Genomic DNA, 25,227 nt, shown 5'->3' with positions numbered 1-25,227 from the left:
TACAGCAATGTGAAGAATGTTTCTTGGTTTTGTGCTTGCAAGTTGTCAAACATATTGACCTTAACTAGCTTGCAGTTAAGGTGAGCATTATTTACTGAAAATCCTCCATGAAATCAGAGCAGGGATTCCCTGAAGTTCTATTTGTTGGGTTTGGTTGGGTTTTTTACAAGAAGAAAAGAAACTCGATGCTTGTGGTGTCTTTACCCACACAAAGAATATTTTCATGAATGCAGGCAATGTGAGAGAGAGATGGGTAATTCAGCTAATTTTAAGGGATGAAAACAGGAGATGGCAAAGGCAGATGCTTTCTTTTATGGAGAGAACATGTTTGTGGTAACATGTTTTATGGGCTGTCAGAAATGCTACATCTGGTTGGGCTTAGTGCACTTCAAAAAGTTGTAGGGAGAACAAGATACTACTTGCTGAAGTGTGTACTGAACGCTTTTTTTTAACTACTACGGCAAAATTGAGCTCAATGAATATGAAGAAAAGGCTCTTCATCTTTTTGTGGGAGATGTTAGAGCTTTGAGTCTGCAGAAGACAGAAGCTGGGTCAATAAAGCCTGGAAAATAATTCGAAGCAAAGGCTTTTAACCTACTTAGCAGTCTTAGAAGCAAAGTAGTGAGAACAGTGGTGCTTTTGAGAATTACAACAGCATCCCTACACTGTAGGGAAGGGAGTTGAAGGATGGAACTGCAGGGAGCAAAAAGAGATGAGAGTCTTTAAAAGAGATGACAGGAGTGGAACTTCATCCCTTTCTTACCATACGCTCCGTGACATAGGTATTTCTGAAGTCTTAGTCTCTGTGTGTAACTGGATACTGTCTGAGAAAATTTCCCAGTACTCTAGCATCTTCAGGTGGCAAGGATCAGTATTGGTTTGTCTGTTCTTCACGTGAAGTTTTAACTCACCAAAACAGATTGTTTGCTTTTGCCCTGAAAGCCTGTGCTTTTAATCCCTAATCCTGGGATTGTATTAAGACCTGAAGCATGAGGCTTCTGTTCTTTACGGTGCTTTGTTGCCGCAGGCTTTCAGCTGTGGGTACAATAGATAACTTGGCGAGTTGGGCCAGAGGGTTTGAGTGCTGAGGCACTTCATTTCCCTGGCGCTCCAGTAAGCAAGAGTGTATTGTGCCATGGGGGCACAGTGTACCTGCTGTGGAGGTGGAGCCTGCACCCATTTTGGAGTAGGATGCACGGTCACTGTGTCAGCACACTGTTAGTGAGCCCCATGTGGTACAGCTTGCTGTTGGTGTGTGTGCAGCTCTGTGCTGTCTCTGCGTTTGGGTGAGAGCTGCAGTCTGGCCATGGTACAACCTCACTTTGTCCAGAAGGGCCAGCCCAAGTGGTTCTGCATTGGGCTTTGTTGTGCAGTGCAGGCATAGTGAATAGTCCAGCAAATAGTAATCCTTTTATTACCCTTGAATATGTGAAAATACAATTTGAGACTTATAAAAATGTCTTGAATCAATAAAAATGGGTGAAGCTTAAAGATGGGAGTAATTTTTAAGTCATTTTTAAGTGACAAAAAAGGTATTATGGAAGCCTTTGTCATACTAGGATTTCTTGTTCTTTTAACTGGGATGTGACAGCAAGATTTCTTGGTTGTTTTGGTTTTTTTTTTATGTTGTGGCTTTTTTGTGTTTGGGGGGGGGGTATTATTATTATTTTATTTGTGTTTGTCAGTTACAAGAACAATTTGGCTGCCAGAATCTTCAAGAAAAACAGCACAAATGTAACCAGAACGAGGTTGTGGAGAAGTGATTGCACTGCTATGTAATGATGTAGGAACTAAATGCTACTTCTGTGGTGGTATTGACCCTGCATGACCAACAGACACGTAGAATTTCTTGGAAAGTAAGGTAAGCCTTCTAATTACCAAGGGAAGTAGATCTGTGGGTCAGCAAAGCATTATCTCAAGCATTACTTGCTTCAAACACACCCTTGGCAAATATACCAATGGATTTTTATTTTTTTTTAAGGTGTATGTCGTTTAATCAGACACTTACACATTGCTAGGATGACACTTAGGCCTCTGAGGCAATTCTGTAGTGGAAGTTACTGAACTTCAGTTTTTTGCGTGAAATCCTGTAGCACATCACAAAATGACCAGGGCTGACTACAGGTGGTGTTCCTTGTAATACACCTTTTTGTCTAGCCACTTCATGGTGGTCACTCAAACTGAGGAAAAAGATTGGTCGCCAGTCTGGACTAGAAGTTTGGCTTTGCTTGAATAGGATAAAACTCTCTTGAATTGTTATTACTTTTATGGCCATCAGACACCCACTTTCCCCTCTCCTCTCGGCTGCCTCTGAAAGTGTACTGATGACTGCAGCTTTGAGAGCTGATGGAAAGCACACTTGCAAAAAAATAGGTACTGGAAAGCACACCCCCAAAAAAGAGGTGCTAAAAGAAAAAAGAAATCAAATCAGCAATAGGACATGTTCTTTTTATTCATGCTGCTGAAAGCTGAGAACATCTTACAATCAACAGCTCACATATCCTATCTTCTTGGGCTAGGAGACAGTTATGACTCAAGTTCTCATGCCAGCATTTGCATTGCAGTAAATCCTTGCAATTTATACTTGTGCAGGTTTACTCACATCACTTGTTCAAGGCCAGCATGCCAGCTCTCATCTCACACACACACACACTCACCCCCTGCTATAATTAGCTCAGTGGCTACAGGTTTTTTTGACCCTACATGTTCATCTGATCCTCATCAGCACAAATGCAATAATTTAGTTTGACTGCATGCAGCCCCACAACTAGGATGAATAGTTCTTCTGCACTTAAAAGGAAAAGCAGCATATGGGTGAGCAGGAGGCTCCCAGCTAATGGGAAGTATATACTACAGTAATCCTAAAATGACCTTCCTTTTAACAGATTAGAGTATCATTTGGAGAAATAGGGAGCTCCCATTTTTGCTGTGATCTAAGCATCTCTTACTTTTTTAATAAATATATATATTTGCTCTTCACAGACTTTCCTCTTCTAGGTAGCAAAATGTGATTCTTGGAAGAAAATGATTAAGACACTCCTTTTTGGTATCCCACTTAAAAAAATGCATGTGTGGACCAAAAACTAATCACCATATTTAAAAGGAAGCAAGTTTGAACTTAGTCTGCTTTGGAATCTAAGGGTACGTCCTCTGCAACATCTGAAACATTCATCATCCAGTGAAATGGCACGGGGAGTAGGCAGAATAGGGAGAATTTAAGTTTAATGTTTGTATCAAACTGGTCACTACTTTGGTTTGCAAAAGGATGTTATTGTTAGTTTTTAAAAAGCTGACAAGCAAACAAAACTCCCTGCATGGTGGCAAATGGGTTGTGCAAAGTAATTTAGCTCTTCTCTGTTGCAAAATGGTAAACAGCTTTGTTTGCCTTCTAGCAGCATTCAAAGGATCAGTCAGTGTTGTGCAGTTTTGAGTCAGATTTTTTTCTATTCTGGAGTTTGAGTAGAAAGTGGCAGCTTTCCCTAAACTAATTGTAGTTACATCTTGGAGGTGTCTTTTCTCTCCTCAAAGACTAGAGTAGATGGCTGAAAGAGACATGTTTTCCTCTGTAATTCATGTTGTTCTGAGATACTATAAATACGTGGTAGTTTTCTGGAAATGTGTTGAATTATTTGCTCACCTAGTCTTGCTGGGAACCATGACATGTCTTCAAGACAATCTAGTAATAATTGAGTGGGTGATTGTAAAAGTTAGGAACTTTCTTCTTTCCACTCTTCCCTTCAGTGTGGATCATTGTGTGACATAAATGAATTAAATGAACACTGCATCTCCACATTTCTCTGGGAAACTGGCTTTTCCTCTCGTATCTAATATAGCATTTGTTTAGATTTTTCTTGAAAGTTGTCATTGAAGTGGAATCTTCCACAGTAATTTAGAGGTAGCAGTCTAAAGGTAACAGTGTAGTCTGTGGTCTGTCCTTAAGGCAGTAGATATGGACTACTTCCCTGAATTTTTCCTTCCCTGGTGCATCCAAACTTGTGCTGTTTCCTAACTAAAATAATATGCTGGTTCTTGGAAGTGCAGGGACCCTGGCTAACGCCCTTCTAGGGCACAGCTATAATACTCAAAAATACAAGACTTTTTATTATAATTATTATTTATAGAAGTATAAAAGTAAATTACTTGGAGAAACATGAGCAAAACAATATTGCAATTTCTCAGTTAAGTACCAGCCCAGAAATCTCAGCAGAGATAACTGTGTGCTGTAGGTATTTGCTTAAATACATTTGACAGTGAAGGAGTGGAAGCAGTGTTGGAAAGTCAAGTGAGTGTTTTTCTGTGGTCCAAAATGTGGAGTTCAGATAGCAAAGCATAACCTTTGTGAGTTATGCTCTGTATACATGCATGAAAAATTTCTCAGAGATGATACTTTAAAATTGTTAGAATTTGATAGTTGTAAAGTCAAGTTATTCTGAGTTACCACAAATTTTTATTCAGCCTGAAGTAATAGAATAGGTTCAAACTTCAAGTCAGCAGAGCTGCTCTCAGTTAACTTCTTTCCTCAAGACTGCCCAATTCAAAAGTCTGAACTGATGAAGTATGTGTTGACCAGAAAGGAGGAATCTTTTTCACTTCAGTTACTTCATTGACTCTTTCTAGCTTGTATTAGTGATTGATTCAAATTATTTTTTTAAATTCATTTTAGACAAAAGTTTCTGTCAATAAAACCAAAATATGCTTAATACTGTTAGGATAGCATGAGATAGTTTACTGTCACAAAGACTGATCTGTATTGGTCCTATTACCTTCCTAATAGCCAACAATGGTCATTACTGTATGCCAAACTGGTGGACTGGTATGTGTTAACATCAAACAGTCCTTACGTAGAAGTCTTTTAGGCCTTTTGAACTATGGTTGCTTTTGAGTCTGTTATCATTCCCTTCTGTCCCAAAAAGTGAAAGGGGAGAGAGAAGCACAAAAGGTGAAAAGAAAATAGCATGAGACTTTATACACAGAACTCATGGAGAGGGCTCAAGTTAACAAGACTCCTTTAAAATGGGGAAGATGTAGTATAGCCACTCAAAAAAAAAAAAAAAAAAAACAAACAAAACCCCAACCCCCCAGAAAACCCCAAACCAAAAAAACCCACAATAAAGCAAATGCTTACTTTTAATTTAATTTTTTTTTTCAGTGCACTATTGAAAGAAGCCTCATATGCTTTCCCAGCAGCCATAAGGTGTTGCTGGAAAGGCATGAGCTGATTAACTAATATTCAGATCAGTTGCATTCCAGCATGTCTTTCAGTCTCACAGTTGCTTAGTCAGATGGCAGTCTATTTTTATCCAAGGTTTGTCGCCAAATGGGATAAAGGGGCTCATCTGACTGACAAGAAAGATTAAATTTTTCCAGGCCTGTCAGGAAAGCATCCTTGTAATAAGGGGAAACCTTGCAATATGCCATTTCCCAAAGACAGAGCTGACAGGAGATAACGCTCTTAAATAAATGGATCAGCTCTCTTTACTCAGAAGCTGTGCAGGAATGATAAACCATCTGCTCTCCTGGTTGTCCTTAAAGGATAAATGGAAATTGAAGAGAAGTTTCGCCAGGTTTTCTCCTTTATTCTTTCTAATGAGCTCTCTTGCTGGTAGTTCAGCATGCAGTTTTTAAGACAATTATTATGCCACTTGACAGCTTGCTAGATGCTGACATTATGGTTAATGAGACACAAGGTGAACAATATAAACACAGAGAATTTTCTAGATGTAACTTGTAGGAGAGGTAATACATGTCTAGTAGCTGACAGGATCTTTCATAAATCTCCATTTGTCCTCCACAATTAGGGTTTGAGGTGTTTCTCTGCTTTGTTGGGTTTTGCTGGGTTTTAGTTTTGCTCTTTGACTGCAATTCATTTGTACAACTTGTGTGTGAACCTTCTTCAAGTGCTTAATTGCCCTCCAGCACCCAGATGAGGCACTAACGTTATCCCTGTCTAATTGTTAGAGGAGCAAAATTAACAGATTGGGAAACAAGCGTACAGATCAGAATTGTTTGCCCTATCATGAATCTGAGTGAGCTGAGTACTTCTGTCGATTTTAGTGGAGAGGAACCAGGTGCTCCAGACTTAAAGATATTAACTTACTAGCTTGCATAAGATAAGGTAGAAAGCCTGTGACAGAGCTAGGACTGTGGCCCAGAGCAGAGAAAACTTAACATGATTCTGAAAACTAAACGTACAAGGCCAGAGGTAATTTCAGAATGAGAATGGTGTGTGTCCGTGTTTATATGTATATATAACTGGCAATGGGGTATAGTCCTCTGTGTTATTACTAAGAAGTTAAATTTCCTTTTCTTACCTTCTCAGTGGTTTTCTTAGTTTTTGGTAAGTTTGGATTGGTGTTTTTTTTAAGTTAGCAGCACTAATTGGGTAGGTCCATTGGGTAGGTTTCCTACTGGGGAAGCATGTCTGTGGGGCTGGAGTGGGGAATCATGATTAAAAATGGTTCAAAGAGCTGATTGGAAGGAGGACAGGGAGATCTCTACAGACAGTTGTGGGCAAGAGTTTTCTGTTGGGGTTAGTGCAGACAGTGGGACAGCAAAGGATGGTGGCACAACATGGGATGCGATGGAGGTACAGTGAAGTAGTAAAATGGAAGAGCAGGTAAGTATGTTCCTGGAGACAGAGGATGAGCCCTTATAGAGTTGTGAAGCTTGTGAGGGTGGCAGATCAGTGAAGGAAGTGTAGCCAGCTAGGGTAACTATCTAAGTAGTACTAAAATTAGGTGAGTTTAAAAAGGCCAGTGGTGGCTTTGGCAGTTGTCGCAGTCAGAAGTGTTATGGGACTGGAAGAAAAAATGATCAGGCTGATGAGAGACATCAGATTCTACAGGCACTTTGGGGAAAGAAATAGCAGGCACAGGCTGGAGAGGGGAGAGAGAGACAGACAAAGATGCTGTGGTCAGTGTCACAAGTGTGGTATATCTACAGAAGAAGAATCAGATTATTTTTGGCCATGTTGTATTTAAAACCATTACAGAACGTCTGAAAAAAAAAAGATGGGATACTCAGGTCAGAATATAGGACTTGATAAAAGATGAATCACAACCCGATTAATTAGTTTGTGAACAGTTTGTATAATTCGTATTTGAGCCATTTGAGTATATACAATTTTTGAGGGAGGAATCCCCCTTTGGACCTAACAGAAGTAAGAATCTGAGCCACTGGAGAAACTTCCAGCATAACGTGTATATGTGTGCGTGCATTAACTTTCAGTAGCTTTGTCCCCTTTGGTCCTAGTTTTCATCTCTGTTTCAGAGAACATGACAGTGCAAACTTGCTGGCTGGAATAGCTCTGTGCGTGTACGAAGTTATGTTTTTGTACACAGATATTCTGATTTTTATGCCTAGTAAACCCAGTTTCATGTAAGTGTTTGTGTACTCTGAGGCTCTTCTATATCATGGTAGTCATGTACAGAATGTAAGGCAGAATTGCCAAAAGTAGATGAGGACAGATGGTGAAGGCTGAAGCAGTATGTTAGTTTTGTGGTCAGCTGCATCAAGGGTGCAAATGAGGACAAGGATGAAGTACACATGCTCATAGCAAAAGGTATTGCTGTCAGATGCCTTCAAGAATGGCCATCACGTTTTTCTCTTGGAAGTTAAATTCAGGCGTCCCTTTTTAGAAAGCTGGGGAGGGGGGGGAGTATCTGGGTTCAAGGACTCCCAAGCTGGGGAGAGAGTCCAGGATCTCAACCTCCAGAACCACTGCATGGTTAAACACAGGAATACTGCTTCTCATTTGTTGTCCAGTTTTCCTAAGTTCACCATCAGGTCACTGGATCTTGTTAAATGCCTTTGTATGCAAGATGAAGATGCCTCCAGTTTCAGAGAGCTTTTCTTCTGAAAGGTGAATAGCAAGCTGGCCACCTTTTAGTCCTTAGTTTCAATTATTAGCCCATGCTGTTGAACTTAGGGCATAACAATGTGTTCAAGGAAAGACAACTGGATATAAGGGGACACAAAGTAGTGTTTAAAGTTGAGACAACTGAGGTGGGACATGAGAAAATCACGTCAGGTGCCATTCAGTGTGCAAGATTCGTTCAAGTCCCACTTTCTGAAGGGAGAAAATGGAAGATGATAGTCATACTGTAAGAAATGCGGCTAAAGGGTGGGAGAAGTTGAGAAAATTAAAGGAGAGAGCAAAGAATCAGAAACTACAAGAGAAAGTGGGGCAGGGAAAATGACAAACAAGAAATAGAGAATATACTATTAGTGCACACACCTTTTTTTGTGAGGGTTTTCTGGTACATTTAATAGCACTGCAGTCTGCAGTTGGTTGGTTGGTAGTTGTGTGTCATTAAAAAAACCCCCTGCATTCAAGGTTTTATTTTATTTATTTATTTAATCTCCCATCCCCACCTGGAGGCAGAGCTAAAAGAGTTAACTGGACATGTAAAGTCTAGGCACACCTGTATCCATATTTTTGAGTCATTAATGAATGAAGAGATTTTGCAGTCCTTCAGACTTTGTCTTCAATAACTAAGAAAGAGGACATCCCAGCCTCAAACTGTATGCAGGCATCTGTGTGTGAAAGTATTTTTCTCCCTTGTGCTTTCCCTTCTCTCTACAGAAAAGGAGAACCCTGGATTTGGGAGTCTGATGGTTTTCCTCTGATATTCTGATAGTTTGAGGTATTGGTAGGAATCCCACTTACAGGGCTGGAAGGGAATATTGTAAAATATTGAAGAAACAAATGGACAAAAAGTAGTAGAGTTCATACAGAAAGCTGGCTTTGTGGTCTGCTGCTCAGGTACCAAGGACCCGCTGTGACTTAGGCTGATTATGAAACTGCACCTTAAACATGTAGGTTGCTGACAAAAAAAGAAGTCCCGCCATCCCTTGTCCTCAGAAAGCCTTCTTTGTCCTTTTGCCAGCATTGGCACCAATGAAGCCAGATGGGCAGCCAGTTGATACGATATAGCTAAAATGCTTGTTAGGTCTTGGGCTTTTTGCTGGCTTGGGCTCCCCGCTTCAGCTGAGCAGGTAGCTGTGTAATCTCTAGCCATGACACACTGGCCGTGGAAGTGCCCAGGCGAGCCTGGGGAGAAGGTGCAAAATAGTGGTTTTAGGTAGGTTTAGCAGCCACTGCAATTGCAGCTGTGTTACCCAGAGTTTCCAGGGTGGCTGATACTGAATGCTTGAGTGATCTGTTTTGCCTGTAGGCTCCACCCTAGCTTTGCTGAGGGCTCTTTTGTTGCATGGGCAGTTCCTCTGGCTCAGAGTCGTCCTCTGAAAGTGAAGGTCCAAAGAGCTAGCATCTGGACCTCCCTGGTTACAAAGTTAGAGGCAGTTTTCCTTGTATATTACTGCAAAGGTAAATCAAGTGATCAGCACCTAGGTCTGAAATCTGGGTTTAAGCTTGCCCAGAAGAACGTTACTGCATCCGTGGTTATGATGATCTATGCTCCTACATGGACCACAAGGCTTCTAAGAGTTTACTGCAGGGTCTTTGCAATGTGCAGATGAACCAATGAGTTCTCAGTGGATTGTAAGAGTATTTCTTTGTCTTTTGGGAAGCATGGTCCTAGAGGAGCTGGAAATTGTGGGAAGGAGGCACTGGTAGCTTAGACTGTGCCCTTTTTGTGAAATGGGCAGCTTACCAAACCTCTTAGGAGCTTTGCTCTGGTTTTACGCAGCTTCCAATAAGCTACCTGGTTTGCCTTGCAAATGCCACTGCACTCTGGTTTGAGCGGATTTTGTGGAGATGACAGAGTCCCTGGTACCTCCCGTAGCTCCTGGTTTACCTTTTGTTAGAGCAGTACAAGCTTGTGGTGATGTTTCATGGACCCTTTCAAAGCAGGCTTTGTCGCTTTATCTCTTTTTCAGGAGTCCATCTAGTTTCAGGCAGCTTGTAATTGTATTTAAACATGTGTCAAATGGCTGGCTTTTTTGTTTGGTTGGTTGGGGTTTTTTTGCTCTCCTGGGAAGGCATGCTAGAGTAGTGCACAAGCTGACAAAGGGAAGCCATTCATTTTGACAAGAGACGGGAAACTTGTCAGAACTGACAAGGGAAGTATCTGAAAACAAGGCTCAAATTAAGCAGTCTTCTTTCTGTTTGTGCCACAAATATGTAGAAGAATCTGAAGGACAAAGGCTGTGGCTTAAAATCTTAAATGGATAAGTGCCAAGCAAATCCTAAAATGGGTAAAGCCTTTCTAGCAGGCAGTGGCTGACATGACAGCATCCATGCCCATGTGCTTTCTGGTCCTTTTGAAATTCTTGAGTAACTCTTTATGCATTGCACTTAGTTTTGGGGAGAGTACCCCTTGAAACCTTGCCCATTAATTCACCCAGGACTTCCACTGTGGTTTAGCAACTGTATAATCAATAGCATACAAGAACTGGAAGTGAATGGAGAAGTTGTTACGAAGACCTAGGTGCACACTGTGTTTAAACTAGGGCCTGGAGCTTGGTCATTTTGAAGTAATGCAAACTGTTCTCTGTTGTACAGGGCCACTTTTGGCCCTGAATATTTAGCAACTTAGTAGTCACTGATGTTTTATTTTAGTATGTGTGTATTTGGCAGAGTAAAGATAAAAGCTCAAAGATACTTGGAAAAGTCTAGCAGATGCATGAAAATTTTCCCAGGGGAGCCCTGCCAGAGAGTGTATCCAGACACAGGTGGTCAGACCAGGGAGCTTAACGTGACTGGTGTATGAATAGACAAAATATGATTCGTAGGATGATGTTTCTGGCCGATTTTTGGTTTAAATCTCTCTTGGTTATTTCTAGCTTTGTCTTACTTGATATGTGTTAATCGTACTAATAAAACAATCAAAGGAGGAATAAAAGTCTCTTATTTGCATTGCCATGCCTTTGATCTGTAGTGTTCAAAGTGTATTTGGGGTGTGTATGAAATAAGAATACTTATTGGGTTTTTTGGTTGAGTCTACAAAACAACAGGTGCAGATTTGCCAAAGAAACTTAAGAGATTGATGTGATTTGTGCTCCTGGTCATTACATGATGTGAAAGGAGCTGCATTCAGCCTTAGCCAGAAAAACACTACTTGCTCCAGGATAAAAATAGAGCTTTAAAGAAGGCAAACAAATTATCTTCTGACTATTTCAGTCTCAAGTTATTCAGAGAAGCTCCCATATGCCACTAACAAAGATAAGATGTATTAAACAGCCAGTTAATTCTGCTATACAAAAAGTGATTTCCACATAAATTGAGAAGAGGAAACTCAGAGGATGTTTATGTACCTATTAAGTGTAAAACTGTTGCTATTAAGTGTAAAACTAATAGTAACTGCTTTCATGTTTCATACAATAATTTTTTAAAAATCTCCTTTCTAACTCATAGGGAGAAATTGGAGCATGGGAGAGCAAATTTATAAACAAACCGAGCAACTCAAACTCAGCAGTACTCTTGAATAAAAAAGGGTAATGTTCAAATGAACTCAGCACAGGTATGGATGCTGCTTACTTCAGGCTTCCTTGTTAAGGCTGATATGAGGGCTGCTAAATGTGAAATATTTTATAGTAGTGCTGTCATAGCAGCGATGGTCTAAGAATACAAGCAAGATAAAGCTTGTAGGGAAAGAGAATATTGTTACACCTGCTGCTTCAGGGGGTGGGGTGGGGGTGGGGGGAAGCAGCAGATGAGATTTCAGTTTGAAAGCCATAAATCCTCCTGTTCCCTGAAAAAGACTGTTGATGGAAACATTGTAGATCATATTTTAATTTCTGATAGTGGGTGGTAGTACTATTTGGCATTCAGCTGTCCTCTCTCCTTATGTAAATAGACTAGTCCTGGGGGGAGAGAAGAGCATTCTGGCCCTCTTTGATCTCCCTACTGAGAAAGCCAACAAGACTTCCAGTTATGGTGGTGGATTTTGTGTGTGCGTGAAATACAAACACCTGTTTATTTTCCATAAAGTAGTAAGTCACCAGATGGTAAAGGTTTTTATCCATGCTGCTTTAGCTGGATTTGTACCACTAAGTTGGAGGTGAAAGGTACCATATGGTACTGTTAATCCCCAAAGCATTCATTATTCCTAAAATAATTTTCAACACCTTTTAGTGTTGACATCTCTTTTTCGTTAATGTCCATGCTTATTTGTGTGGACAATGTTCACATGAAGTGTAACTTAAGAGTATTCAGTGCCAACTAGAAAATTAATTGTCCTTGGATAGCAAGTTGGGGGCTTACATGAAATGAGCTGGTCATCTCATTGCAGTCTCCAGTGGATATGGACTGTCAGTGGCAGCCTCAGCAGAGAGGCAAACTGTAAATAAGTGTGAGAACTTGGGAAATGGTATGTGTTCTGGTGGATAATATCTAATTGCTACTACAAAAAATGTTTTATTGTGAATGATGGCCAGTGCTCATTCTCACTGCTGGCAAAAATCTACCGGACTGGGATGAGGCTGTTCAAAGGTTCTGGGAGCAGGGCTTATTTAAGATACAGGGAGGATATTAAAGATTGGACCTTGGTGACTGTGTGGGTGGGTGGCAGTTTTGGAGGGAGATGCTAAGGAAGAGATCAGTGTTGAAGGAGTTCACCTAGACCACAAGATTTCGAGACTGGCCTGTGATGAACTCTGGAGCTATAGGACATGCTTAGGGATTCAATGGCTGGATATTCTTAAGGCTAGTAAGTGTCCGGAGGGGGATGTTCAGTCAGCTTGCCACAGAAAGCACCCTGATTGCAACACACTGCTGCTAGAATGAGATTGAAGCATGTTTAATTTGATCATAATGAGGAAATACATTTAACAGGACTGCATTGCCACTGAAACAGCTTCTGCTTCAGTACAGATAGTGCAATGGTAGGTGCAAAACACTAGTGCTTGAATTAAGGCTGTTTGGCTGAACAGCTCTGCCTTCTGAGGAATGTTTTTATATTATAAAAGCACATCAGTAAATACCATTTATGTATAAAGAAACAGAACCAGAAGCTTTTAATCTTCAGAAACACCTTGCAGCAGATTTTTCAAAAATGTGCCAATATCTGTTGACAAGTTGCTTATTAAAAGTGATAAGCATTCCAGCATGACTTAAAGAAATAATTTCAAAGCAAGAAAAATGTCAAAGCTTATGCTGACGCTTTGAATACGACGGCATTTATTCAGTCTTCCTTTAAGAAGCAAAGACTGTACCAGTCGTTAATGTCTTCTGCAGAGCAGTCAGTCATGGAACCAGTTTCTGTAGTAAGCTATGAGGAGAGCTGTCCTCAGACCCTGAAACCAGAGAACACTTTTGTCTTTGTGGTTCTGTCTGCTCAGGAGACACTGGAAAATGTCAGTTTTGCAGCTGCTGTTTCAGTGTTACCATCCCTGGCAGTGAGCAATGCCCAGCACCCTTCCAGCCTGCCCTGTTTGGAGAACCAGCACAGCGCTGTGAGTATGCCAGGAGCAAGCACCCACAAATATGTAGCACCCATCAAAGCTAGCGCGCCATTTCTCAGCCAAACTGAACTGCCCTATAGTCACTGGGGGAGTAGGCTTGGCCTCCCTACTCACGGGAAGGCATGGGTAGGGGTCTTGCTGAGAGGACACCAGCTGTTAATGTGGGTGTAATGAAGAGGGGGATGCTGGCTGCCCCTGTGGGATGATCCTTTCCAGGCCAGGATTTATCAGCTGCTCCGGCAGTTGCTGCTGCCTGCCTGGTTTTCCAGAGCTCTGCTGCTGGATCGAGGCAGTGGATCAGCACTGATCAGGCCGTCACTGGTGGTGTCCTCTGTGCTCCCCTGCTACAGGCCTGGAGCCAGCTTTGCCATGCACAGACTAGCTCCGTGCTGGAAGCAGCCTGAGTGGCCTCATAGTCCATGTAGAATAGCTTACCCAAGAAGGCAAATTAGTGTACATTGACCTTCAGTCTGTGCTGCCCTGCACAGGATCTTTATCTGTAGACCATCGGCCTGAATCCAAGCTAAGCTAATAGTCTTCCCTTTTAGTATGATGTTGACTGTTTGTGGTCTGCGTGTTACAAGGCAGCTTTACTAAGCTGACAGTTGCTTGGCAGGCTGTCATTGCTTTTGGCTTTCTTGCTGATGCTCAGGAGAACCACGTATGTCTGTGTGGTATTCTGAAGGCAGCTGCAAATGAGATTTAGTAATTTGGAGTCATCTAAAAACCTTATAACTAGAGTAGGCTGATATATCTCTTCTTGCTTCTTGGGATGGAGAATGAGAGTCCTGACATGGCTATTTGGTCACCTTTTGGTACCATAAAAAGTGGAGAAAGTGTAATATCTCTGGCCCACATCAACAGGTATGGAGGCGCAGAGGGTCAGCCATGCCCTTGAATTGGAATGAATATGAGGAGGGCTTTATACATCCGGCATCTTAAATAGTTACCAATAAAACAATCCTGTATTTTAGTGAGATCAGCTGCTGCATTTTGGTTTTCAAAACAACAAAAACCACTACACCTGCTTTGGAAGAAGCTCTTGCAATGTTTTATTACATAAAGATTGAAAATAAAGACATGACTGGATTGATAGGAGGACATGCTGTTCTCAGCCTCTGAATAAAGGAAGTTCAGAGTCGGAGCGGTATCTGGAAGCTGCTGCAGATAAAAGTTCTGTCATAGTGGCATGCAGGATTGGAGTTTGGGGGTAGGTGTCTGACAGTAATTATGGATGAGGGATAATAAAAATAGAAAAGTTCATTTAGGATGTTAAGGAAGGACAGCCGATGTTTTGGAAAGAACTAAAACTGTTTGCTTTTTCTTTATATGTTCGTGGAAAAAATGTGTAAAGGTAGAGAGATTTGAAATTGTGAGTTTTGGCACTAAGAAACTTGAGTGCTCTTCCCCTCAGCCCTTCCTCCCGCAGTTTGAAGGTATTCTTTGCCTTGGCTCTAGTTCATTTCATAGTTCATTTCAGAGGTTAGATTTTTAACTCTGGTTTTACCATGCTCTGTGTGTGGAAAAACAGAGCAGATGTTTCAGTGCACATACCAAGCAGACACAAAGCTGAAATAAGTATTTCCTCGAGTGTCTCATGTCCCACAGTGGAAATGTCCCTCCAGGCTTCATCCAAAGCTCAAGGAATTCTGCTCCTTTCACTCCAGTTGTGAAAATGCCTCTGTCCTTTGTCCTGCCCTTAGTAAGAGCCTTTAAAACCAGAAGTGGACAGGACTGCTTGCTTTCCGTTGCTACAGTTTCACTTAGACTTTGTTTCTGACTTGTTGTTGCTGACCCAGACTGTAGCCAAGCTTTGTCTTTTGTCCATTTTTCTCCTCTTCTTTTGCTCCTTCTTCCCACCCCCAAAACCATTCAGAAGTGGTTATCCAATTGAAACAGATGTAGAGCAGTTAGTATTGCTGTTGCTAGTGGTCTGGGTTGAATGCTTCTTTAATTGGAACCAAGTTCTAATTAGGTCCTTCCAAGCTGAAGCCCTTTTGATAATGTTTCCACTAACTAGAGGGAAGAAAGCTCAAAGTAGCAGCATTTTGAGGCAAGCACAGTGTAGATGAGCAGAAGTCCTGAAATGATCAAGTAACTCCACCTGGTGTGAGACAGCTGATGGTCTTAGAAAATTCCATCAAAGAATAAGTAATTGTATTTTGCTGTACCAGGTCTGTTTTTCAAAATGAATTGCATGTGGGTTTTTGCATGGTCTGACATTTGAAACTGGATAAATACTTTTGGTTTTCAAATTTGGTCCCTGAATGTATCCTCTGTTTGCTGACCAATCTTTGCTAGATTTGAGATTTCCCATTTCCCAGAGCAGAATGGGGACTGGGCATGACCATTTTGACATTGTACATAAAGAAGCTTAGTTAACCAGAGCTGGTTTTAAAAATGTTCATGAGAGATTCACACGAAGGTTGAGGAATTCACATCTTTGGTTTTATATATCGCAGGGCTGAATAGCACTCCTATTTTTGCTGGGTTTTCATGTGTTTTTTTCCCCATGATCTGCCAGCTCAAGTTTTTCATGTTATAAAATGATCTGCTTTTTGCACACGAATAATTAAACAGTGGGAAGTTTTGTTATATGTTTGTGGAACATACTGGTCAGCACAGATAATCGGGGTTTTATATCATGACGTGGGACACTGTGCAATGCTCCATCTGGAGAGGAACAGTTGATGGTTTGCAAGTTTGTTCACAGACAGCTGAGGGTACTTGATACAAGACAGTTCTCACATAGGTGCTAAGCAGTGAAGCTGCAGAACCTCAGCTATACTCAGTCACGCACATCCCTCGCTAATATTTCAGAAGTAAAATTTTCCAGTGAAGGTCCTTTGCTAGATACATATGCTGTACTTAATCCTTCCTCCCTGCTTATCTCTGGATGTAGCAGTGGCAGGTTGCAGAGGGCCTGACTGGGCAAAACAGTCAGAGTTCTGCCTTCCTCTCTGCAAAGCAATATTAAGAATACTTAGCCAGGAGCAGTTTATTGACTCGAACATATATCAAATAATAGTGATTATGGGATGTTTCTCTTCTTCCTCATCTAGAAAAAAACCTAAAAATAATAACCTGTTCATTTACTTTGTTGCTCCTAACGTAAATTTCTTCCTTCTTTCCAGGCCAAATGATCCCTTTTTGGAGACTGGTTTGTGCTGCCTGCAAACCATGGACCGCTTCTCTGTTTCGAATGCCTTACCAGCAGCTTCCGTTTCCTTTTTCTCAGCAGGTAAGTGCAAAGCTCTTATGTGTTTTGCCCTTTGAAAAAATGTCAGTGGAGTTATGTGGGGTGCTGAGACACTTACCGTCAGCCTTACTCTTAAGTCATCTACCCACTGATTCTGCTGTCTGTTATCTTGGTGTGTTCAGTGTTGCATTAGTCATGACGTGTCCCATCAGGAGCTATATGCATAATGCAAAAGATTTGACTCTCCTGAAAGGTCAGTCTCTGCCTGTATGAGGCTCCCAGTCGTGTTTACTGAAAGCCTTGGGAGGATATTTCAGTGTGGGGTGGGTTGGTTGGTTTGATGTTTTTAAAGCAGGTATGCAAGAGCTGACATTATAAATGCTGGTGTGGTGGGGAGAAGGGTAAAGTGACAACTCCTTATGGAGGAGCTCTGTAGAACCAGACTGCCTTCCCACCAAGGCTGTGGGTTTCCATCCATGCCTGAGGGGAGCAGGTAGAAAGCAAACCCTAAAAAAGTAAGTGTGGGAAGGTTGGGGGTTTTTTATTATTTTGGTGGTGTTGGTTGTTTTTGTTGGTTTGTTTTTTTTAATCAAAGCTTTAATAAGAAATAACAAAAGAAAAAGATAAAAGAAAAAAAAGCTGTGCAGCAGTCCCTGGTTTACTGGAGAACTTTATAAAGCATTTTTGTGTATCAAACCCCTCTGATCTTCCCATCTGAAAATAGAGGTGGGAACAACAGCCACTCCCTTACTGAGCAGAAGGCTGGAACTGTGGACAGTGAACCGCAGCCAGCAGTTACCTGTAGGTCATGCTAGGAGACTCCAGCCCTGCCCTGCTGCTAGAAGTGCTTTGCATCCCCCTCCCTTTCTGGAAGAAGAGACTGTGTAATCACTGTGTAGTCTCTTCAGGTAGAACTGAGTGAACTTCCTTGTAGCTGTCTCCCGTGAGTAGATGGAGGTCTTTCACTCTTGGGATTGCTTGTATGCTCACTGCTGAGAGTCTGCCTCTTCCCTTGCTCTCTTTTATTCAGGCACATGCCTGCATTATTGCATAAAGTTCTGATGTATGGCCGTATCCATTATTGTTCCTGCTTTCATTTCTGTTCAGGCTACGTCAGCCTTTCCAGAAAAGCATAGTTTCCCCATCTGGTAATCAGCTGTGGAGATGCAATCGCAACTCCCCTTAACACTAACTCTGATTTGTGTTTAATATGAGACTTTTGAATAACATTTCAACCTCCAATGATTCAAGACAGACAGTATTTTTTGTTGTTTTGGTTGTATAAGTGAGGCGAGGTCCCCTTATAAAAGGTCAGGCTTTAAGTGTAGTTTACTCCAACGTATATATTTAATACAGAAACATAGTCCTTAGATGTGCTAATGGTAGAATTGATTTTCAAAAAATAATAAATCTGCACGTGTCCCACAAAATTCCAGTACTGAGGGTATTTTTCATCCTGAAACAGATAAGAGTCGAAATCTGGTTTTGTGTTGAATTAGAAACACAGGAAAACTAAAACCACAGGGTTTGAGGTGGTGTTCAGCTGGCTCCTTCTGAACAGCTGTAGCACCTCAGGCAAGCTGTCATCCTCCAAGCAGAGCTGGCTGCTGTGTGTTTCCCACTAAGTGCAGTGGGTGACCCAGCAAGGAGAGTGAGAAGCAGCATGGGCAAGAGTCCAAGAGGACAGGAACTCAACTAAAATTCCTGGGGGTCATTAATTATCTGGAGTAGGAGAGCCAACTAGTGTTGAATGTGGCAAAAACAAAACTTTCCTGCTTGGACTGACAAATAAAAAAATTTCCTTTCCAGGCCCAGAAGTAGCTTTGGATTTTTTTTATTTTTTTTTCTTCAGTTGAGAAACCAAAGCAAATGGATGGATGTTATGTAGAACGTAAAGCATCTGTTCCCAAACTGGATCGAGCAGTGGAAAGGTAAGATAGAAATGTTGCTGGTGTTGAGTACACTTCAAGTAAACAAAAAGTGCCATGAAATTCCTGTGTGCTTTCTACTAATATTTAAATAGTAACAATGCCCCGTCACATTTCCTATGCTGTACAAAGTCAGTCTGTGTCTGTCCTACAGTGCTTACAGATAGGCAGATAAATTGGTGGTGTTGAGTATTTTTGCTTTGTGTTTTAACAGGATGAGATGACTCCCTGTGCTGGAGCACTAGCACCTTAGCATGCCTGCTGTCCACAGACTCCATGCGGAAGAGTGCTCAGAGGCCTTTCATGCTCCTTTTGCAGCCTTTCACAACAAGGACCAATTCTAGCAGGTCTGACGAGGAAAGTGAGTGAAAGTCTTGATTGTTAAGTGCTTTTCCCATTTAAGTTCTTAAAATCTAAACTTTATCCATGCTTCCTTGTTTTGGAGGAGATAGATAGGAGAAAATCGTAGTTTCAGCTATCTCCAAGGTCCTGAAGAAATCTGTCTTCTGGGACCAAATTATTACCCAGCAGTACATGAAGGCCACAGACTGGACCTTAACAGAATAGCTAAAAGCGAGGGAGTAACTGAGTATCTTTTTGCTGGGCAAGGCTCTGTCCTTTGCTAAAAAGCTACCAAATAAAAGGCAAGCACACAGTTCCTGAAATGCTGTCAGTCATGCAGCTCTGACTTTCCAGCTGTGGTAGAATTCTACCACTGTGTGTACTAGTGCCTTGAGGTGTAAGAGGGAAGGCCTTGACAGACCCCAGAGATAGAACAGTCAGAGCTTAGACCCAGTGGTTTTTGCGGTACATGGCACTGTGCTCCAACATGGGTTGCTGTATGTTGAGATCCTCTGTTAAAGGGGCAGCAGGCAGTGTCCTATAGGGCCTCAGTTTTGGCTGCATTTCAAGCCTTGAAGGGGGCCACAGCAGCTGATAGACCTGTCAGGGTTCAGTAAACAGTAACTGCTTTTGTCCATGTTCCTGAATTAAGCCAAGTCATTCAAACCTGCATTTTAACTTTTAGGAAGTGAAAAACTGCATGTTAACAGCTAACAAGTACTGGTCAATTTGTATACAGAGCTGGTTTGGTTTGGGGTGGGTTTTTTTAAATAAGAATTTTTAGAGTCCTTTGATACCTTCCCAATCCAAGGCAAAGAAGGTAAGTTCATTAAGTCCTTCTTATGTATTGTAAGATGCATCATGAAGCAGTTTAGACAAAGAGGTTTGAAGGAGGGGGTTGTTTGTTTTTAAGACTTCAAGATCACCTAAGAAACAACATGTTTTGCCTCTTCGATTAGAGCCGAAACATCTTCAAAATGGGCAAAGAGCTTAATTGAAAGCAAAGCACTCAATTATGTGCTTTCCAGCATGAATTTTCAGAATACAGCCTTGCAAGCGATAATGAACTACATGTGGCACCTTTGTTAGCAAAGGAAAGGACTGTAACAGCTTAACCAACTCTGTTTAAAAAACCCCAAACTTTCTGATCCTACATGCACAAATCATCATGGCTAAGATACCTCCTCTCTTCATATCAATCTTGTAGTCTTTACATTAACTTTATAGAAAAAATATTTTGGAAATAATTTTTTATTGTAGTGAAAATAAGATACCATTATGTTCATATGTATTATACACACACACAAAGAAAAGAGTCACTGTATATACACTGAAATACCTCATACTCAGTATAACTGAGACTCGCCTCAGCTTGTGCACAGCAAATACTAGAATACCTTTAAAATGTGCCTGATGCCAGCCACTGCTGTGCTTAGCAGGAGCAGCACCGAAGCTGCCAGGGCCAGCAGCCCAGCTGCACAGAAACCAGTCACAGGCTGATGCCTACCCTGAGCCCTTCTCTAAGTATGTCATACAGTTACCATGATGACAAAGCCCTGGTGTAACTGGATGGCTCAGCCATGCTGCTGCAGGGGCAAAAGGGAGGGGGCTGTGCCTCAGAAACACTGGAGCAGCTCTCAGCTGCTCTGAGCGCCCTTGGGTCACCCAGCACAGTGGGGTCTCTGTCTCGTAACATCTGGTTACAACAGTATTCAGCAGCACCACGTTACTTCCTGCTGTCTTGCATTATTCAGGCTTACAGTGGTTTATGTAAGCATTTCTTTGACAGGTGTGTGGCTCTGATACCCATTCCCTGCCACGCAAGGCAAGAAGATGCTGCACAAGCAATCCAGTGAGGTGCTCCAGAACACGTAGAAGAATTGCATTGAAATATTCACTTGTTTAGCAAAGTTGCCTATAGACAACTTAACTCTATCACTTAACTCTAAAAAGTATCCAGTGGCTGTTGGCACATGTGGGCCGAGAACTACAGCCTTTGTAGAAATAGCAAATAACTTGGCCTTGTGTGGTAGCAGAAGCTGATGTGAGACTATTAATGCCGTAACCCTGACAGCCGTGTTAATGCCTTAAACAAGAGACACTGGGTGACTGAACAGAGGCCCAACACACTTTAACGTGTAGTCAGAACTCTCTTTGTAACTTGAGATAAAACTCTGTTTCTGTACCTCACAGGTCCCCATCTCAATTCAGCTATTTTAAAATGCTTCAGGCTGACAACTTCTGTTTAAGGAATTCTACACTGACTTCCGCTAAGCCAAGAATAATCTCATTTTTTCCCTTCCCCGTTTACCAAATATGCATGCACTTAAGTACCACAGCCTGATTTTGAAACAGAGCTCATGGCAGGCTATTGCCCAGTTTAGCAATGAAAATACAAATATTAGTGGGCTGAATTCGACATTGAGTAATCACTAAATACATTTTTAAAAAGGGTGGGCACAAATGCCATGGTAGTATTTCATCATTGAACTATTCATCTTTCTATTTCAACAATTAAATCCATTGTGAAAAAAGTTGGTAGGGAAATACACAACAAATAAATAATGCTTATTAACTTATAAAATACCAAACAAATTGTCTACATACAAAAAAGGTCAATGTTAGTCACTTAAGCTTCACAGAACATCTGTATGATAGAAGCCCTTCTGCGCCCCAGCATGTGTGTCTCTGCCAGGAACAGCCGGAGAACCAGCCATCCTGGCTTTAAAAGCACTGCACAGTACTGCCTCACTGGCAGCCAGGGGTGATGCTTATTGTTGGGGAGAGCCTTTAGGAGGCCTGCAGGCTTAGCGCTATGTTCTGTTTTGCTAATGTCTGGTGACAAAATATACAGCATGCATCTGTACAAAAGAACAATTTTTCCAGTGAGGTTATGTTTGTGTTTATAATGGGAATGCTTTAAAATAACACTAACACAATTCTAGCACATTAGTTCTCCCCTACAAATCATTTGCGTGCAAACCAAATATTTCTTTCCACTAGTGCTTTATACCTGTGAAATAGCTACAGTAGCCTCCAGTGAGGGGATAAATGCCAGACAGGGATTTTAAACGTGCGTTTTATTTTGGTTGTGCATTTATCTTCTCTTACCTGAGGAGATTTTTTTTGCCTTGGTATACAAACTTTCACTGTTCCTTTTGGAGTTAAAGAAAAATGAACTTTCATAACCTCTGCCACTTCTGATCACCTCTTAAAAATGTCACTTTACACAGAAAAGCCAGAAGTAATTGAGATAAACAGACATCTGTACATTTTAGCTGTTCATTTAGAAAACATCTGTATCCATCCGTGCAATGTTAAGACTATAAGTAACTTTGCAGTTACATCGGAGCCCATTGCTATGGCAGCAAGGTAGTCTTTATCTCCCAATGCTTTCTACTGATTTCTTTTTTTCTTAAAGCAGCTTCCTGAAATGAAAAACAGAGAAGCAATGATTAAGTTAGGCTCTTTCAAACATTGGATTCAAGGCTTATATGAGGCAGCCCTTACTAGTTTCCAGCTGTGGAAAATTTAGATGCTGATCCTTTTCAAGATGAAAAAATGAACAACTGACATGGAAAAATGTGAACTGCTGTTCTTTTCAATTAAAAAAAAAAAAGTATTGTTGATCATCTTGGAACACAAGCTTTTTGCTACTGTAGCTATTTTTAATAGGATCCCAAGCAACCGTACTACAGTAACTTTCAAACTAACCCAGCTAGCTGTAACTTGCTGCTTGCTACAGTGAGAGTACAGTTCATAAGAGTGTGTATGCTAATAATTAATTCCTTGATGGCCTTTTTCATGGTTAGCTTTCATCAAAGCACACAGCTCAGCTTGGTTAATTGTTTGGAATTGTAAGCTTTCTATTATGGTAGGTGCCCACCATACCAGACAGGATTGTGATCTGTTGGTTTTTGGTTAGTTGCCAAGTCTTGAGAACTCCAGATAAACTAACATGCTTTTAAAATTTCTATTTTAGATAGAGCACTAGGCAATAGTAACTGCACTAAAAGAGTTAAGAAGGTTCTATCTGTGCTTTCAAGGACCTAAATTTGATGTCAGTGCTTCTCTGACACCTGTTAATTTTGGGATTCCTCGTCACTGCTTTTAACATACCTTCTGGGGCTATCTACTTTTGACACTGATTATTTTAATTACTTGAAAAGGGTCGAACCGCTTCAGAAATAATGTTGAAATCTTAACTTCTAGTGTCCCAGCATTTCTAGACCCTTACGTGAAAAATACAGTAATGTAGTAAAGGCCACATGAGAAAACGTCAGAGGAATTAATTATCCAGACAAGACATTTCACTCACATTTGATGCTGCCTAACAAACTCTGCAAACTGACGGTCTTTAGCGTAGAGCTCTATAATTCGAATTCGGTCCTGAATTTCCTAGAATACAAGAAACACAATTGTAAGTACATAATAGAAATTAGAATACTACTGAAAAAAATGATTTCTGTTTTTTGGAAAATAAAGCTTCTATGCTTTGCTATTTCAAGGAGTAGAGCTTGAAATTGGGAAGTCCAATACCAAAGTTCTTTATGCCTTTTTTTTTTTTTTTTTTTTTTTTTTTAAGTGAAGCACTTCACTGGAATCCAGTAATACTTTACTTTTAAATCAAAACCAGGGTTTGGACAGAGTGTGGCACTTCAACAGGCTTTAACAAAACCATTTCTCTCTCATAGATAATTTGCTTACAAGCCCAGGTACAGGCCTGATTCACACCTCTCACAGTTGCTTAAGGATCTGTGGTTAGTTCCTGGATGTAAACCCCTTCTCTTTAGCCTTCTGGAGTAAACCCTAGATGCTGGGTATACAGGAAGAAAGGAGAAGGGTGTGATCTAACTTGCAGATTATAGAAGGACCTAAACTTTTTAAAAACAAAACAAAACAAAAAAACAAACCACTGTAAAAAGGCCAGGATGTGCCAGGTTTTCACTGTATAACTACTCTTACATAAGGTAGTTGGCATTAAAAGCTAAAGGCTGTGTCGAGCAATACAGCAAACCTCCCCAACTCAGGTGAAGTTACATGAGCAGTCAGCTCCTTTATCACATGAAATTCATTACAGGTCAGAACACACTCATTCCTTTCGCTATACCTAATAGCAAGCAGGAAAAGAAATCCTTTCTCTCTTCTCTTAAATAGTTGCAGCAGCCATAGTTGCAACTTGTTTATCTAAAGCACAGACGCTGGGGGAAGACTGGGCCCACCTCTCAGGTTAAAAGTGTGGAATAAGCTTATTGTTTACATGATCTTTTCCATGCCACTATGAAAACAAGGTCATTTACCTCCTTAGTAAGCTCACTGTTTTCATAAATGTGCCTGATCTCTTCACTGCTGTAGTCTGTGGATGTCTCTGCACTGGTAGAACTGTAGGATGTTAGCTGAGGGTATCTCCGGTAATAATGGCTGTAGCCAGTCGTATCACTTTCATACATGGGGTTGTATTTAACTGCGTTCTCAATGGACGAGAGGCTGTCACCCTGCCTGGGGGAGCAATAAACAAACTGTGAGCCTCTCTGCAACCTGGTAGGGCAGCAGATAGATTTAGGAAGCCTGGCATTTGGAGGTGCCTGTACATCCTGTTGCTTGTCAACTGTGTGACGGAAGACTTACGACAGAATTATCCTTATTGTAGCAGGTGTGTTTTAAAATATTAGATAGCATCACTTACCCCTGTGAGTCCTCAGTTTCACTCTTTGTGTACTGGTCTCGAAGGGTCCTGGCCAAGAAGAAGATGACAGCAGACGCCACAAGAAGGAATCCTGCCACAGAAGCAATTGCAATACCCACAACCAGTGGCTCAGACACATATTCTTCACAGTGCTCCCCTCTGTACCACCAGTTTTCTCCCACACGACACCTGCAACAAAGAAACACAGGGAAATTAAACACCAGCAAAAGCTTTGGCTAACGTAAATGTATTTAACTTCCTGTTATGATGTGCCCTTAGTTAAGTCACCTCAATAAATACCTTTTCATGTTCAAGCACCTCCTTTCTTTTATAATTATTGTGAACAGCCACTTTAGTATAGAATCATAGAATAGTTTGGGTTGGAAGGGACCTTTAAAGGTCATCTAGTCCACCCCCCCTGCAATGAGCAGGGACATCTTCAACTAGATCACAGTGCTCAGAGCCCCGTCCAACCTGGCCTTGAACACTTCCAGGGATGGGGCATCTACCACCTCTCTGGCAACCTGTTCCAGTGTTTCATCACCCTCGGTGTAAAAAATCCTCTTCCTTATATCTAGTCTGAATCAACCCCCTTTTAGTTTAAAACCATTACCCCTTGTCCTGTCGCAACAGGCCCTGCTAAAAAAAATCTGTCCCCATCTTTCTTATAAGCCCTCTTCAAGTGTTGAAAGGCTGCAGTGAAGTCT

The 25,227-nt window shown here is 41.2% G+C and overlaps 1 protein-coding gene and 1 long non-coding RNA gene across 7 annotated transcripts in view; one reads left to right on the top strand and one right to left on the bottom strand.

The window, feature by feature from the left end:
• Positions 1–16,452: 16,452 nt before the first annotated feature.
• LOC142033802 (uncharacterized) lies at positions 16,453–18,817 on the top strand. Its single transcript, XR_012651341.1, has 3 exons — positions 16,453–16,606; positions 18,374–18,495; positions 18,707–18,817. It is a non-coding gene; the product is annotated as an uncharacterized LOC142033802 (long non-coding RNA).
• A 1,190-nt stretch (positions 18,818–20,007) lies between these two features.
• Positions 20,008–25,227, bottom strand: part of IMPG2 (interphotoreceptor matrix proteoglycan 2) — a 64,015-nt gene continuing 58,795 nt past the window's right edge. For 5 of the 6 annotated variants that reach the window (XM_075034167.1, XM_075034164.1, XM_075034166.1 and 2 more), the window contains 4 exons: positions 24,521–24,709; positions 24,135–24,333; positions 23,153–23,232; positions 20,008–22,262 (listed from right to left, as the gene is read on the bottom strand). In XM_075034167.1, the coding sequence (XP_074890268.1) occupies positions 22,250–22,262; positions 23,153–23,232; positions 24,135–24,333; positions 24,521–24,709 (481 nt within the window). In that variant the 3' untranslated portion in view covers positions 20,008–22,249. The remainder of the gene's footprint in view (positions 22,263–23,152; positions 23,233–24,134; positions 24,334–24,520; positions 24,710–25,227) is intronic. The other variant, XR_012651338.1, reaches the window with a different exon arrangement.

This window comes from Buteo buteo, chromosome 8, assembly GCF_964188355.1.
Source record: "Buteo buteo chromosome 8, bButBut1.hap1.1, whole genome shotgun sequence".
Classification (NCBI taxonomy): Eukaryota; Metazoa; Chordata; class Aves; order Accipitriformes; family Accipitridae; genus Buteo; species Buteo buteo.
This window is presented reverse-complemented; position numbering and strand designations above follow the sequence as displayed.